We start from the raw sequence: 16,386 nt of genomic DNA, 5'->3' as shown, positions 1-16,386 counted from the left end.
CGTCGGCAGGATCGCGTCGGCGGGTGAGGCGCGAGCACGATGCGCCAGAAGCCTGGGCGATGGTGCGTCGAGTGAAGCGAGGGCAACGGGCGGAGCCGCGGAGCGCACGCGCGATGGCGAGTGCGAGCGTGCAGGAGACGGCGGCCAACGAGGGCGTTCCGGGGGTGCGAGGACGACGGGAGAGGGGGCTAGCGCACGACGCACGCGCAGGGTAGAGGGAGGAGCGCCGATGGGAGGGACGTGCGCACCGTTCGCGCCGTTCGCGTGCCAGTGCGGGGCTTGTCGCACTGGCCGGTCGACACCTTGACGGGACGCGGGTGCAGGTACGTCGGACGAAGGCGAGGGCGCGCCGGCTCGAGGACTGCGCGTCGGCAGGATCGCGTCGGCGGGTGGGGCGCGCGCGCGGAGTGCTGGAGAAGCGGGCGACGGCGGGGGGCGGCGGGTGCGTTCGACGGGGACGCGCGGGTCGTGCGAGAGCGGATGCGCTGATCGCGCGCGCGGAGAGGGAGGAGCAGGAAGGGGGAGCCGTGTCGACAGGTGGGAGGACGTACTCGCCGCGGCCGTAACCTCTCGCCATCCCGCCCACCCTCCTTCTCTACTCGCCGCGGAAATTCGCGCGGGCCCCCCAGACGAAGGCGGTGGCGCTGCTTGCGCGGCGGGCCGTCGCTCCGTCGAGTATCTTGTTCGGTGAGCTCTCCAGGCTGCCGCGGCGGCTTGCGCTTCGCGCCCGTGGTGCGCGCGCACGACGGCTTGCCCGCGCGAGCGAGGCGAGAGGGCGCGGGCGGGCGGTTCCTCGTCCTGGGCCGAGCGCGTGTGGTGCGAGCGCGTTGGGGCTTGCCCGTACGGGTGCGGCGAGACCGCTCGTGTCGGCGGCGCGGACCGGCGCGTTGCGCGTCGCGCTGCGGGCGGTTCGGTCGTCTTCGCGTCGAGCGCGCTCGCCGGCGCGATGGTCTTCACTCGCGGCAGCCCCATCGCTACGAGGGGCGCGGTATCGCTCACCCTCGTAGCGGTCTTGACGGCCGCATGCCGGGGCGGGTTGACGCGTCGCGGGGCGGCCAGGGAGCGAGAGTGGTGGAGAGTCGAGCGGGAGAGTGTGCGCGCGCGGACGGGGTGCAGGATGGAGCCCCAAGGGCTGGTGACTGGGCGTGCTCACCGGAACATCCCTGCTCGCTCGACCTCGTCCCCACTCGGCCGTTTGCCTGGCTAGCGATCCTCCCACGAGCTCCCCCTGCGAGTCTCCGTGGTTGTTCGTGCTCGCGCCGCGCGGCGCTCGCGTTTGACGGCTCGGGGTGTCCTTTTGCGTGTGGACTTGAGCCGTCCCGTTGTGCATCGCGCTGCGGGCGGGTCGGCCGTCTTCGCGTCGCGAGCGCACGCGGTGGTCTTCGCTCGCGGAGTGAGCCGGGGCCGGTTGGCTGCGAGGAGCGCGGAACCTTCGCGCATCCTCGCAGCCCGGTCGGCGGGACGAGCGGTCGACTGAGGGCGAGAGAGGTGGAAGACGGGGGTCGCGGTGAGAGTCGGCGCGACGGTCGAGCGCCGAGGGCCGCGCGTTCGACGCGCTCGGGCGCTCGTGCGATCGCACGATTCCCACGTACCTCCGAACGGGCACAGGGGGCTCGGCGGGTGCTGGCGAGTCGCGGGGAGTGGCGGAGCGGGGCGGCTGATAGCCTCGAGGCGCGGTCGTCGAGGAGGAGGTGTTGGCGCCGTGTGCGCGCTCGCTGTACGACGAGGACGCGCGCTCGAGCTGCCGGATTGGTGACAGGGCGTCCCAATAAGACCGCGTGAGCCACGTCGCCGAGGGCATTAGATTAGAATCAATATAGAACAGATAGAATTAGAATGAGAATAGAGAATGTTCCAATATACGAGGGAGTTCACAGGGCAGTGGACCGGTCCCCTGAGTGTCCACCAATGTTAGAGTTCGTGGGCCTGGAACCCTAGACTCGGGGGCCGGGCTGCCTGTGAACTCGACGTTTGGTGGTCGCGACGCGACCGGGAAGGTGTAGTCGTGTTGTCGTGAGGTCGTGAGCGAGGCGAGGAGCTCCCGCTGGCGTCGTGGCAGGGCGAGGAGCGCTGCTGTTGTCGTAGCAGAGCGAGGAGCCGCGCCTAGAGGTGAGTCCTAGAGGTAGCGAGGAGCCAGGTCGAGGGGGAGTCCTAGGCGAGGCGAGGAGCTCAAGCCGAGAAGGGATGCTGAACGTACTCGGACGGCGCGGTGTCGCACACGGACGAGGTGGTGGTTCAGCAGTAAGAATGGATTACTTCCCAATATGGAAGTCAAGTGGCTAGGTACAACGAGATAAGATGAGATGTACACTATCAGTTCATAATCTAATCTAATCAGTGAGCATAGTGATGCCCACCCATAACAAAAACTGACGGTCGAAAGAAGGCTAGACTAGTCGCAAAAGGCTACTCCCAGATTGAAGGCCTCGATTATGATCAGGTTTTCTCTCCAGTCGTTCGCTTTGAGACCGTGCGCCTTATACTCGCGCTAGCTGCGCTCGAGGGCATGCACATCTCCGGACTCGATGTCCGTAATGCGTACCTCTATGGTAAACTCGACGAGGAGATTTACATGGAGCAGCCTGAAGGCTTTAAAGTCAAAGGCCAAGAGCACAGAGTCCTCCGGCTATTGCGTGCTCTCTATGGACTCAAACAGGCAGGGTTAGTGTGGTGGCGCACCCTTAATGAGTCTCTCAAGGAACTCGGCTTTACACGCCTTGTATCCGACGCCGGAATTTTCATCTATAAGACGAAAGACGGACGTTTCGTCCTAGTCATAGTCTATGTGGATGATGCCCTATTTTGTGGCAAAGACAAGGCCCTTGTAGCCAAACTCAAGAACCGCTTCATGAAGAAGTGGGAGTGTCGCGACCTAGGCGACGTCAAGGAGTTCCTGCGTATGCGCATTACTCGGAAAGGCGACGAGATTCATCTTGCCTACCTTGAGACTGTGCTGCAGCGCTGTGGCATGCAGAATGCAAAATCTGTGCCTACTCCACTCCCTGCGGGTTACAAACCTGAGCCGCACACTGGCCCGGTTGATCCTGCGCTTCGAAGCCGGTATCAGACCATCATCGGCTCCTTGCTATATATCATGCTCGGAACTCGACCTGACATCTGCTTTGCCGTGACTAAACTCGCGCAACAAGCTGCGAATCCGTCACAGGACCACTTGGACAAAGCGCTATATATCTGCCGCTACCTCGTGGGTACCAAGTTCTATGCGCTTGTATACAGCGGCAAATCTGGACAAGGTGTCTCGGCATGCACAGACTCTGACTGGGCCAATGACCCAGAGATGAGACGGTCTCAGAGTGGCTACTTTATGAAGTTGGCGAACGGAGTGTTCAGTTGGCTGTCTCGACGGCAAAAGACGGTTGCACTGTCTTCAACTGAGGCTGAATACATGTCGCTCAGCGACTGTAGCCGCCAAGTCGTCTGGGTTAAGATGCTCCTCAAGGAGATCGGTTACCTACTTGGCGCACTCCCTATCTGCTCGGATAACCAAGGAGCGATATTCATCGGCTCCAACCCTGTAACTGAGAGGCGGTCGAAGCACATCGACATACGCTACCATTACATCAGGGAACTGATTGAGGAGAAGCAAGTCGAGCTCTTCTACATCAGTACGGATGAAAATCCAGCAGACCTGTTCACCAAGAACTTAGGCCGTGTCAAATTCCTTAAATTTAGAGGAATGCTCGGACTTAGATTCTATGAATCGTCCTAGAGCACCATTGGCAGCGTTATGCGCCTAGTACGCTTATGTGAGTCTACGACGCACTAAGCGAGGGGGAGTGTTGAACTAGGAAGGCGCCTACCGGGCTGCCGGGTTCAATCACAGGCCGGACCGGTTCTATGGGAAGCTCCGGGTCCGTGATGTCATCTATGATGTCATCTGTGTGTTATCACATGGCTACGCCACTTACCTTGTATGTCGTGGGAACGTACTATACAGTAGCTTAGATAAGCGGTCTCCTCATGTATATAAGGACCCCAGTAGTGTAGCTCAATCCCCAGTACCTTCAGTCGAAGTACTTGCGTGTGCATCAAGCATCAGCAACCTTGCAGGTAAGTTGTGAGGGCGCACCACTGCGTGGAGCTGCCTGCTCAACAGACGCACCCCCCCCGAGCCACCAGCCGCTAACGCACGCCAATGCTCACTCCTCCTCCCGCTTAACCAGCACCATCTCTAACTCAATCGAAATGAGCTCGAACACCCTCAGCCACATCCCAGCCCCCGCCCCACCGGCAGGTCAGCTGTCCCAGCAGAACCTCGACGACCGTACCACCCCGATCACTCCTGCAGGAGCCACCCACATCGGGCAGGACACTTCCACCACCGCGAACAACCCGTGGAAGAGCGGTAGACGAACGCCGGACCAGCCGGGCGCCCAGTCCTACGCTGAAGTGATCATAGACAAAACTCCCACTCGCATGGAGAATATCCTGTCCGGTAAGACCCACATGGTCGCCCCCCCGGTCGAATATATCTAACATAAGCCCGCGCCCGCGTAATTATAGGCCTCGCCGAACGAAGCACCCTCCTTAATACGGACAACGTTGGGAACACGAGCGGGACGACAGGAGCCCCCACCCTGGTCGAAACGCAGCCGAACACCGAGCTGCAAGCGTCCCAGCCACAGGAGACCCAGCCGCAGGGGACCCAGCCACAGGCGATCCAGCCAAAGGCGACCCAGCCGCAGTCCCCAGTACGGCAGCACCCTCGGAACAAAAAGAAGGCCACCAAAACGACCATCATGATCGCTGGCCTAGGCCTCCCTCCCTCGTACGCGACCTCGAAGGGCAACGATCTCCTACGAAACAATGAGCAGCCCCGGAGCGTGAGCGATCCCCGCAAACGCCGCCGCACTGAGGACGAGACGGAGGACGGAGGGGAGGCAACACGCCCGCAACCAACAATGGTCGTGCAGAACGCCCCAGACCAGCACTTCGCCAGGACGATCACCTCCGACTCCGACGATGACCTATCCTTGACACCGGGCTACAACTCCGACCGAGAACCCACGGTCGGCGAGATGGATGCCTACCACGGGCTGGATCCCCAGACGATCAACCCGATCCACCGCCCGCCTCCTTTCCTGCATCCCTCGGCCAACGAGAAGGTGGCCTACGACAACACCCCCGCCCATCCTACCGTCAAAGAAGACGTCTTCTGGGGACCGTACCCGCAGGCTCCCCCAACGAGCCAGAGACAGGCGCGGCACCCCCCTCCCCTGTCGACTGCGAGCTTCGAAGACCCAGAGATGGACGATTTCATACGGAGCATGAACATGCCGAGTCTTGACGGCTTCGCCCTCGCACAACCGCCGACCCATCCCTCGCAGATGACGGCGCCCGACACAGCAACCCTAGGTGCCGCCCCACTCCGCCAGGCAAACAACGGGTCTCGTCCGCAAGGCCCCCCGGTCATCCGGACCTACTCTAGGCCCCGCGTACCACAACCTCCTCCCTCGCAAAGCCGAACGGCCCCGCGCACCATGGACCCACGCAGCACTGGACACGACGCCCCTCTCGGCTACTACCAGCCTAGCGTCCCCCGCCCAGAACCGATGCACGATAACAGGGGCCCGGTGCGTCCACGTCTGACACCCCAGACGGAATAACTAACAAATAAAACATTATCGGTCAGATGCTACCCGCACCGATCGCACAGGTCGCCCGCCACCCCTACACCACTCCACCGCGTAGACCCGTGTCCCGCTGCCAGGCAACACCAGGCCCGCCGGACCGCGAACAACGACCCATGTCCCGAGCATCAGTCCTCTCGTATGTCGCGATCCGAGAAGAACACCAACCACGCCGAGGCCACACCGGAGGCGGGGACGACATGCTGGTCGACGAAGAACCGCGGGCCGGACAAGGCAACCCCTCCGCACCACCATTCCAAGGCGTCCCCCAGGGCTTCGACGCTTTCGTAAACCTCCAACAAAATGCGCCTTACCCCGAAAACCAATTCTTCGTCCACGAAGACACTGGCATCAACGGCGAAGGCCCCCTGGCTCCTGTTGCAGAAGACGACCACGAAAACCACGACTGGACCCCGGCAACAGTCACGCCGGCACCCGACGGCGACTGGCGAGCGATCCAGGGCGAGTCCTTCTACTATAAACAGAATGGACAATGCCCCGCGCAACACTCTCGGTGGCTATCGAGTCGTCGCCAAGGAATCCTCGCCTCTTTCGCAGGACACGGCGCACGCGACAACGACACGGACAGCTGGGGAAGAATCACGCGGCTAGAAGACATGCTCAGGAACGACTACGGAGTCCCGCAGCCCGAGATATCCCTCCCCGACATAGCGCCAGGCGCGGTAACGGGCTTCAACGAAGACCCGATATACATCCTCATCCAAGGAATCAACGCCGCCCAACAGACCGCCCTCCTAGCAAAGAAGTGGTACGTCAGAACTGACCTCGCAGTACACTTCTCCAACCTCTCCCTTGCACCATCTACGTGGATGGGCGCTTTCGAGAAGAGGACCGCTTTCGGAACAATGAAAGCCGAACAAATCCTCCCCTTCTTCCGTGCCGCTTTCAAGCGGGATCCGCTCCTTCATATCACGAACGACACCATCGAGCAGGATAAGAAGACGGGCCCTAGAAGCAAGTGGGGCGCGACGCCGACATCCGTGGCCCTCGAGCATATCGTCTCCTCCATAACAATCCGTATCATGCCCCGCCAAACGACCGGAGGCGTGGATAACCCTCTTATACAGCTCTACTGCGAGTCCGCGACGAACCACCCGCGTGACTGGGTTATCTGGCGTGACGCCGTCCGAAACCAGCCCTACAGCACGGAGAACGGTGCTAAGGCAGCGCTCATCCTCGCAAAGTTCAAGTGTCTCCTCTGCCACTCCGCGGACCACCCAGTCGGACTATGCGACCTCCCATCAGTCCCGGGGTGGAACGGACCCACCGCCGAACAATGCGCGAACAGGAAACAGAGCGAGTCACACCCAGACAACGACGCGCGAGGGTATAGAGGTCGAGGAGGCCATAGGGGAGGCAGGGGTGGCGGGAGAGGACGCGGCAGCGGACGTCCCCCGAATGTGACCACGGATGGTGCGTCTTCGTCCAGGACGTACAACGCCCCAAACACAGCACTCCCCCGCGAGGCCGGTGAGGGATGGCGTCACTAGGAGAGGCGCGGAAGGAACGCGAGCAACACCCAAACTGACCGCAATCTAATAAGCTGAGCTATAACCGTCTGAACCCCTAAAAACGCGCACCACTTCTTGTAATTACAATACCTTCTTGACGAACAAACGAAGCGCACGATATGCTCGAAACACCATAAGAAAATGACACGTGTGTAAGTAATCGCTACCAGCTCAAACGGTAAAGTATACAGAGTAGGACAAGCTGGAAACCGTTTACATGAGTGAACTAACCACATGGCGGCGTCGGTGCCCAAATCTACTGACCGTACGCGGGACAGGAAAGCCCGCGCCGCCAGAAATTTTGGTCCATTATAGCGAGGGTACTTCTAGACTTACCCGGCCTTAGTCTGGCGAAGCACTAGCACCGCGCGACGTGCATGTCCCCTGAGGAAGCCCAGGAGCGGCCCCCTCCGCCTGCAAATCGTTGTAGTGGGCGGCGTGATGAACAACGGTCAATACTCTTAACACAACACAAACACCACCGGACGATCACATGGCAAACGGCAACCCTCTCTGCCATCGGAGAGACTCACCCACGTCCCCTGCCCATGAGAGAGCCAATGACCTGATGGTAGAACTCGGAGACAGGGCGACCGCGAGCGACGGGCCTGCCCCCGACGCAAGCGGCCGGATACCCCAGCCTGCACGACAACAACCGCCAGATACCAATGACAACCACATGCCTAGAGCTACCCGAACACAGCCGCAGAATAAAGGGAGAAAGACTAAAGCAGCGATCAACATCGGCTCACTGAACGTATGTGGTCAAGGTAATCTGTCCGGGACCACGGGAAACAAATGGAATGAAGTAAACCAAACCCTAAGAGAAAAGCGTATCGGGATCCTGGCTCTCCAGGAAACACATCTCAATGACGAACAAATAGGCGGAATACACGCCCTATACGGACGACGGATCAAGCTGCTTAACAGTGCGGCACCGAAGCAGCCCAAGGGGTCGCCTTCGCCCTCAACAGAGAGCTAGTGGACACCAGCGACGCCACGACCAAGGAACTCATCCCAGGAAGAGCCCTCCTGCTAAGCACCAAGTGGCACGCGGACAGACGACTAACCCTCCTCAACGTATACGCCCCTAACAATAACGCTGAGAACGCGTCCTTCTGGGATAAACTTACCGAGATGGTCGAAGCGGGGACATGCCCCCGCGTAGACATCCTCCTGGGCGACTTCAACATCGTCGAAGAGGCAATCGACAGACTTCCCGCGAGACCTGACAACGCCGCTGCAATACAAGCCCTTAAAACCCTCATACGCAACCTCTCCCTAGTCGACGGATGGAGGACAGCGGAACCCAAGACGAAAGACTTCACGTTCCCGCAGCGAGGCGGAGCCTCGAGGTCAAGGCTGGATCGAATATACGTCTCAGACGACCTCCTAACCCGCTCACTCGCCTGGGACATTCTACACACGGGCATTCAGACTGACCACCGGCTCGTCACGGCTAAGCTCACGGCAGCAAACGCACCCTATATAGGGAAAGGGAGATGGTGCCTCCCGGCCCATATGCTGGATGACGAAGCCTTCATAACTGACGTAATAAGTGAGGGCGAACGCAGACTGAAAGAGGCACACTCCCACTCAGGACCCCAGAGAACAGATACCTCCAACCCACAGTTACTGTTCAAAAGTTTCAAAGACGCTGCGAGGAGCCTAGCGCGGGAGAGACTACGCACAAAAATTCCTAAGCTAGAAGCAGCAATGAGCAGACTGAAACAGGCGGCAACAGACCTAAGCGCAAATGACGACTTCCAATCAAACGATCAGAAACAATGCGAGGTCAATATAATACAAGACAAGATACTTAGCTTAGAGAGGAAAAGACACCGCCATGTACAAGCTACCACCGCAGCACGATACATCCTGAATGCAGAGCGCCCGAGCAAGTACTGGTCAGCCGTCAATAAGGAGCGCAAGCCCCGTGATCTCTTCTACTCCTTGAAGATTCCGACCTCAAACCCCCCGGCGTTCGAGAACAGATCGGATAAAATGGCAGAGATGGCGAGGGACTACCACGACTCCATACAGATGGATGAAATAGAGGAGGATGATACAGCCCCCGGAGGCGCCTGGGACGACGAGGTAACAGAATCCCTCGACACAGTCCGTGTAAGGCTACCCAGAGATGGAGCTGAGGAACTCACGATGAGGAGGTCCAGAATAGAAATCATAGATGCACTAAGGAAGGCCGGAACCGGGAAAGCCCCAGGCCTAGACGGGCTATCATACGAATTCTGGATCAGACTCAATGAGAAATGGGAGCGAAGCACAAGACGCTCAACTCACAGATTCGACTGCCTGGACTTCCTAGCCCTCCTCTATGAGGACATAGATACCTATGGCGTCAGCAAAGAAGCGGGTTTCGCTGAAGGATGGATGTGCCCCATTTACAAGAAGAAGGACCGCCGGGAAATCCAAAATTACAGACCTATCACACTCCTGAACGCAGACTACAAAGTATACACCCGGATCACCGCAATGCGAATGGGAAGATGGGCAATGACCGTAATACACCCCGACCAAGCAGGCTTCGTCCCCGGCCGCCGAATCACAGACCAAACGCAACTATGCCGAGTGATGGTCGACTACGCCGAAGCGGTCGAAGAGAATGGCGTAATCGTAGCCCTTGACCAAGAGAAGGCCTATGACAAGATAAGACACGAATACCTGTGGAAAGTAATGGAACGAATGGGCTTCCCACCAAAGCTTATAGATAGAATCAAGTCACTCTACAGGGCGGCCACAACCAGAGTCATCATAAACGGCGAAATGAGCACCCCCTTCAGAGTATCCCGAGGAGTCCGGCAGGGAGACCCACTCTCCTGCCTCCTGTTCGACCTAGCAATTGAGCCCTTAGCCTGTGCCTTGAGACAGTCACAACTGAGGGGGTTCCACATACCGGGAATGGCAGAGCGCCTCCTTGCAAACCTCTTCGCCGACGACACCTCAACCTTCCTCTCTGAGTTTGACAACTGGGAGAGTCTATGGGCCATACTGAGGAAGTGGTGTAGGGCGTCAGGCGCACGCTTCAACGACGACAAAACGGAAGTCATCCCGATAGGCACAGAGGCCTACAGAACGAACGTCATCACGCACCGCAAGATAAACCCGAGAACTGAAGATGACCAGATCCCACACCGAATACACATAGCAGATGAGGGAGAGCCGGTGCGAATACTCGGGGCCTGGATCGGGAACAAAGTCAACAATATAACAGTATGGACGCCGACCCTCCAGAAGATCGAGAAGTTCCTCACCAGATGGGGGAAATGCCGCCCCTCGCTAATGGGTAAGAAACACATCGTACAGATGGGGCCGGCTGGCATGACGCAGTACCTGACAACCGTACAAGGAATGCCCAAGGAAGTCGAGGAAGAGATAATCAGCATGATCAGACGCTTCATCTGGGATGATGGCGTACCGCGAATCTCGATGGACACCCTAGCAAAACCAACCGAAGAAGGCGGCATAGGCCTCCTAGACGTAAAAGCGCGGAATGAAGCGATCGACCTAATGTGGATCAGCAGGTACCTCAACCTCACCACGGACCGCCCCAAATGGGCCTTCGCGGTGGATGTTCTCCTAAGCATGAACGTAACAAAGGATGCAGGAGCAATACAGAAAGACCAACAGATCAACGCCTTCCTACAGTCCTGGAATCCGTCAATAAGAGGTGGCTCGAGGCTCCCCAAGTACCTATGCCGGATGATGGCAACAGCAAAGAAATACCAGGTAAGCCTCGAAGCAATCAAGCCGGACCAGCAGGTAAAGAAAGCCCTCCCGATCTGGTACCACCTGGGCGCAACGAAACACCTCAGACGTCTCAATAACTCCAAGATGAGCAAATGCCTCCTCAAAACCCACAAAGTCATACGCGTCGCGGACCTTGTCCACCTCATCAACCGGCCATGCTACGTCCGAGCCACTGCCATGTCCAACGACTTCGTACCTCCCAACTGCGAATGCGACAGGTGCGAAAGAGACGCGGCACGAGGATGCAGACACCCACTGTGATGCTGCAAAGCTGCAGCCGCCCTCATGAATCAGCTGCACCAGAAATGGAACCCAACCAAGGAAACGACACCAGACGGCCTCTCCCTGACGAAGAGAAGGATGGCGGCAAACACAGAGGCCCTCCAGAGAAACGGAGGCGATGTCCTATTCGACCCGTCCCTGACTGCAAGAGGCCCCCTAGATGAGATATTCCGCGTCTTCGTGGACAGCCAGACCCATGATAAACCGCCCGCAATCCGCGAGCGAACAGGGAGAATTGTGAATGAGGAAAAAGTCACGGCATACGTCCTTGGTAGACTGAAGAAAGCACACCTCCCGAGCCAAGAAGCCAACCGACAACAGCAGAACGCGGGCTTCATAATGTACGAGGACAGGGAAACGGAGAGCATATGGGTCACCACACCGGAAGACCTCCCAACGTCGACGAATACGAGAGGCGAAGCCCTCGCTGCCCTGAAGGTGGTCCAAGATGCTCCCAAAGACGCACCCCTCAGGATCATCTGCAGCTCCAGACGCCTCATCACCGACCTGACAGTGCGACTCTCGCGCTGGGAGGATAAGGGGTGGATAGGAATTGCAGACGCACAGCTCCTACGAACCCTAGTAAACCACCTACGACAGCGCTGTGCACCAACCATACTGAGCACGCCCGAAAGCCCACAGGAACAACAGAGGGCACAGCGCGCAACCGACCTCGCAGCAGAACAACTCCGAACCGGACACCCCAATCAAGTGCCAATGGCGACGAACCCGTCCTTCAACCTATCTGGGGCCAAGATGTCCTCCTTAACCCAATCTACGGCCTACAGAGGCATACGCCTGGCAAAGAGACCCCAAAATAGACGAGGAACCGAGAGACGAATCAAAGACGTACTCAAGCACCTAGTCGATGCAGGAACCCCCAACACGTCCGAGGCAGCGATCTGGAGAAGCCTCCGCAACAAGGACCTACACAAGAAGACAACGGACTTCCTGTGGAAATCACTCCACGGAACACACAGGATCGGAGACTTCTGGGACAACATACCGGGATACGAGGACAGAGGAAGATGTGCAATATGCAACGTACTGGAGACCATGGAACACATCCTAGTAAACTGTAAAGCGAAAGGCAGAGCCGAGGTATGGACACTCACGAAAGCCCTCTGGAAAAGGAAGAAGCAACCGTGGAAACAACCCAAGATGGAGGACATCCTCGCATCCGGAATGGGCCTGTACCCGACCCGAGGCGGATCTAAAAGAAGAGAACACCTATCAAGACTATGGCGTATCATAATCCCAGAGGTAGCGTACCTAATATGGAAACTGAGATGCGAACGAGTGATCGCCCATGCAGAGGACGACGATTGGCAACACGCCAGCCGCGCAATCACCTAGAAGTGGTACGCAACTGTCAACAGAAGACTACTCCTAGACCTAATGACGACGAACAAGAAATTCGGTCACCTCGCAAAAAACAGACGCACGGTGGGAGCCACCTGGACCGGAGTGATCGGCGACGAACTCGGTATGCCGGAAGACTGGACGACAGTCCCCTGGGTTTTAGTGGGTATTGACCCAGGAATCTGCGTTAACGTGGATCCTGGATAGCGCTCGAGCCCCACACTGACTGACCAAGTCGTGCGTAAAAGCATTTTCACCCTGGAACACTGGCAGGTACAATCGCCTGCCCAACGGCTGGGCTTAGGGGCTGACCGATCGTCAGTTGCCGAGGCCCGAGATAAGCTATCCAAAAAAAAAAAAAAATGTCCATTGCCATGTGCCCACTGAAGTTCTCAAAACCTCATGGTTTATTTAAAGCGCTTACTGTCAAGTTGCCCCGTGGCTGAGTTGGTTACAGCGTCCGACTGTTATTTGACTGTTTGCATATTACATCGGAAGGTCGTGAGTTCGAGCCTCATCGGGGCAGACTGCTTTTTGTTAGATCCCGACGGCTCGAGTACACCGTCCGCTTATCGTACGTACTCCGTCGACGAAAGCTCAGAGCATGACAAGACTTCTATATGAAGCACGAACGTCATTTACATGACAGCGTGGGCCCGTATAACGCACATTTCTTGCCACCTCCAATCTTCCTCAGGCCCTATTGAGCGACGAGTGCTCTTCAAGTTCTCATCCGTACGCGTTTAGGTACATTCCTCCACACAGCGACGCGATACAATTGGCCCTCTTGCCGCTATTGCAGCGGGTACATTGCGCGTACTCTAAAACTTACGTGCATGTATCTCTCTCACATGACGACGCACACCCATCATCAGCTGCTATCCAACTCGGTACCTGTTGCCTGCGGTGACCGACTGTGGCGCCTGCAGCCAGTTGGTCACTTGGTGTGCCGCTTCGCCATCCCGAGTACTACCTCACGGGGCCAGTGAGACGCCACGACGCGACCCCGCATTCCGTTTGGTAGTCCAAACACCGTCGATCACTTGGGCAGGTTCTATCTGCAAGAACATTTGCGCTTGCGAGGGCATTTGTCGGTGGGTTACCTATGACGGTCTGTATCCCAGCACCTGACCTCTCTTCTCAGCCAGTTGGGTCAACGGGCATGGAGGATAAGAAGGTGAAAGGGTGGGCTTACCGCCCTCGCTGACTACTGCGACAATCTGGCTCGCCTACTCTCAGCAGCCCAGGCGTATCGCTCTTCGCAACGATGATAAACCTACCAACAAAGACGGGCGTTGACGGACTTACGGGCACTGCCCTCATCGGCGTCCTCACATCTGTCTGCAGCACTGGCTTCCTCCTCTTCGGTTACGACCTCGGTGTCATGTCCGGTGTGGTCATTTCCAGCTATTGGCTAGAGCAGATGGGCAACCCCTCCACAATTATGATGAGCACCATCACCGCCCTCTACGACGTCGGTGCGGTCATAGGCGGCATCGCCGCTGCGTGCACGACGGAGCCTCTGGGGAGGAAACGCACGCTCATCCTCGGCACGACTATCCTGCTCGTCGGCGTGATACTCATGGGCTCGTCCTACGAACGGATCCAAATGATGTTCGCACGTGTGGTCACAGGCATTGGTGAGTACGATAACGCACCAGCAATCGCGTGTTTTCGCGTCTTCTTCTAATGCTGACTCGGGCTTCGCGACAGGAATTGGGTATATAACGTCCGGTAAGCCCGTCCTTCGTTTCCACTTGGCGCGCCGGGATACGCTGACCGTCCTTCTCTTCGTGCGCGCATAGTGACCCCAGTATACCAGAGCGAAATCACTCCGCCTGAGCATAGAGGATGGCAGCTGTGCTGTCAGCTGACGTCCATGATTGGAGGGATCGTGCTCACCTACTGGGTGAACTATGCCTTCTACTTCTACTCTGGTCCGATACAGTGGCGGTTCCCCCTACTCTTCCAGGGCATCTTCGCCATATACGTGATATTCCTGACGATGTTTATGCCCGAGACGCCGCGGTGGCTGATCAGACACGACCCGACGCCCGAGCGCGGAATTGAGGTCCTCGCCAAGTTACGAGGACTGCCGAAGGACCACCCGGTGGTGCTGAAAGAGGCACAGGAGATTATCGAAGCGATCGAGATCGAGTGCGACGAAGAAGGGACCTGGACGGACCTATTCAAAGGTCACGGTATCTCGGCGGACAAGAGGCTCTACCTCGCGCTCGGTATTCAGTTCATGCAGCAGATGACAGGTTGCGTGATGTTCTTTCGCTATCATTGGGCTAGACTGTTCAAACTTTGTGGACAGGGATCAACATCGTTACGTACTATGCGCCGACACTCTTCGAGGTCAGCCTTGGCATGTCGCAAGAGCGAGCGCTCTTCTTCGGATGCTGGCTCCAGGTGTGGTACATGATTGCATCCTTCGTCACGGTGAGCATTGTCGAGGCATCGTTCGACGGACATTCGGTTTGATTTTTGTGCACGTCAGTGGTACACAATCGACCGCGTGGGGCGGCGGAAGCTCTGGATCAGCATGGCCCTAGGGCAGATGATCGTGCTTGTTCTCGAGGCAATCTGCGTCGCAGTGGATAATCCAAGCTCGAACATCGCCGCGGTGTTCTTCGTATTCTTGTACGAGACATGCTTTACCTGGGGTACGTGCTGCACTTCTTCTTTCACAATCGGACGCTCAAACTCGCGTGAACGTAAACAGGATGGATGGCGACCGTGTGGGTATACCCCGCGGAGATCCTCCCTCTCAAGATCCGCGCGAAGGGTGCTGCGCTCGCCACCGCCTCCGACTTCCTCGGGAATTTCCTCGTAAGTGCTCCCACCTTGCTCGAGACCGAACGCCACTCACGTGTTCGCGCACCCAGGTTGTCGAGATCACCCCGCCCGCGCTGCAGAACATTGGCTGGCGGACGTATGTCATCTTCGCCGCGCTGAACCTCGTCAACGCGAGCCTCGTCTGGGCGTTCTACCCCGAGACCGCTGGGCAGACGCTCGAGTCAATCGACATGCTATTCCGCGAGTACGGGCTCGAGAAAGAAGAGGCAAAGCAAGGGAATGGCAGCCAGGACGGTGACGTGCATGCGGAGACGAGGCGCGGATGGACTAGTGCCTTGCAGTGGTCGGTCGTCCCGCGCGCGGACGCTGCGGTGCAGCGGGTCAGGAGGGAGAAGAGGGTGGCTTCCAGCGTCGACGCTGCCGAAAGTGGGCATCGAATCGAGCCGGATGCGAGGGAACAAAGCATGACGGAAAGCGTGGAGAAGAAGAGCGCGGAGGAGCGTGTTGAGAGGGTGGTACTCTGAGGCCCAGATCGCAAGCCCTCTTCTTCAGCTGCGCAAAGAGAGTAGCCTTTGAGTGCATCGTGTTGATCGAGGTACGAATACAGGAAGTCTGGTACATACAGTTGTAGAATAGAATTCATGGCGCCCGGTTGACAGACGTGACACTGCACTGAAGCCTGGAAGTCCGCGCCTTTGTCCTCAGTAGTGGCAGTATGCATGCACGCGGACACGTCCTGTCCCCGTACTGGTACGCGTGCGACCTTCGCATTGAATCTTGGGAAGTTGAACTTTGGGCGCGGTGGACATGCTGTTGCGTGCGCCCGATGTCGTCCAATTTTGGTCGTGCCTCGCGACCTGTGAGAAGCTTGACGAGCCCCGCGGGTTCCTCTCATCCCTAGGCTTCTCATGGCGTGGGCGCCGCCGCTGGAGAAGTAGAACCCCGAGTCCAGCCATACCGGACGGAGTTGCCCTATTGAGAGTAGAGCG

General features: G+C 57.9%; 3 protein-coding genes and 1 non-coding gene across 4 annotated transcripts; all 4 read left to right on the top strand.

Moving 5' to 3' along the window:
• Positions 1–4,760: 4,760 nt before the first annotated feature.
• Positions 4,761–7,162, top strand: C8Q71DRAFT_722992 (uncharacterized protein; the record flags this gene model as incomplete). The annotated part of the gene is made up of 2 exons (XM_047921563.1): positions 4,761–5,594; positions 5,678–7,162. 2 exons carry the CDS (start codon positions 4,761–4,763, stop codon positions 7,160–7,162), a joined length of 2,319 nt encoding a protein of 772 aa, XP_047779702.1.
• Positions 7,163–11,572: 4,410 nt separating this feature from the next.
• C8Q71DRAFT_706310 (uncharacterized protein) lies at positions 11,573–12,589 on the top strand (the record flags this gene model as incomplete). The annotated part of the gene is made up of 1 exon (XM_047920496.1): positions 11,573–12,589. The coding sequence occupies one exon, from the start codon at positions 11,573–11,575 to the stop codon at positions 12,587–12,589; it is 1,017 nt and encodes a 338-aa protein (XP_047779701.1).
• Positions 12,590–13,027: 438 nt separating this feature from the next.
• Positions 13,028–13,121, top strand: C8Q71DRAFT_t65. The gene has a single exon. It is a non-coding gene; the product is annotated as a tRNA-Asn (tRNA).
• Positions 13,122–13,657: 536 nt separating this feature from the next.
• On the top strand, positions 13,658–16,068 carry C8Q71DRAFT_555227 (uncharacterized protein). The gene is made up of 8 exons (XM_047919315.1): positions 13,658–13,689; positions 13,744–14,235; positions 14,309–14,329; positions 14,401–14,859; positions 14,916–15,040; positions 15,099–15,264; positions 15,324–15,430; positions 15,487–16,068. The coding sequence occupies exons 2-8, from the start codon at positions 13,863–13,865 to the stop codon at positions 15,919–15,921; spliced, it is 1,686 nt and encodes a 561-aa protein (XP_047779700.1). The 5' UTR covers positions 13,658–13,689; positions 13,744–13,862; the 3' UTR covers positions 15,922–16,068.
• The last annotated feature ends 318 nt before the right edge of the window (positions 16,069–16,386 follow it).

Source organism: Rhodofomes roseus (assembly GCF_022264815.1).
Source record: "Rhodofomes roseus strain CIRM-BRFM 1785 chromosome Unknown C8Q71scaffold_8, whole genome shotgun sequence".
Lineage (NCBI taxonomy): Eukaryota > Fungi > Basidiomycota > Agaricomycetes > Polyporales > Fomitopsidaceae > Rhodofomes > Rhodofomes roseus.
Note: the sequence above shows the minus strand (reverse complement) of the source record. Positions and strands in the feature narration are given on the sequence as shown.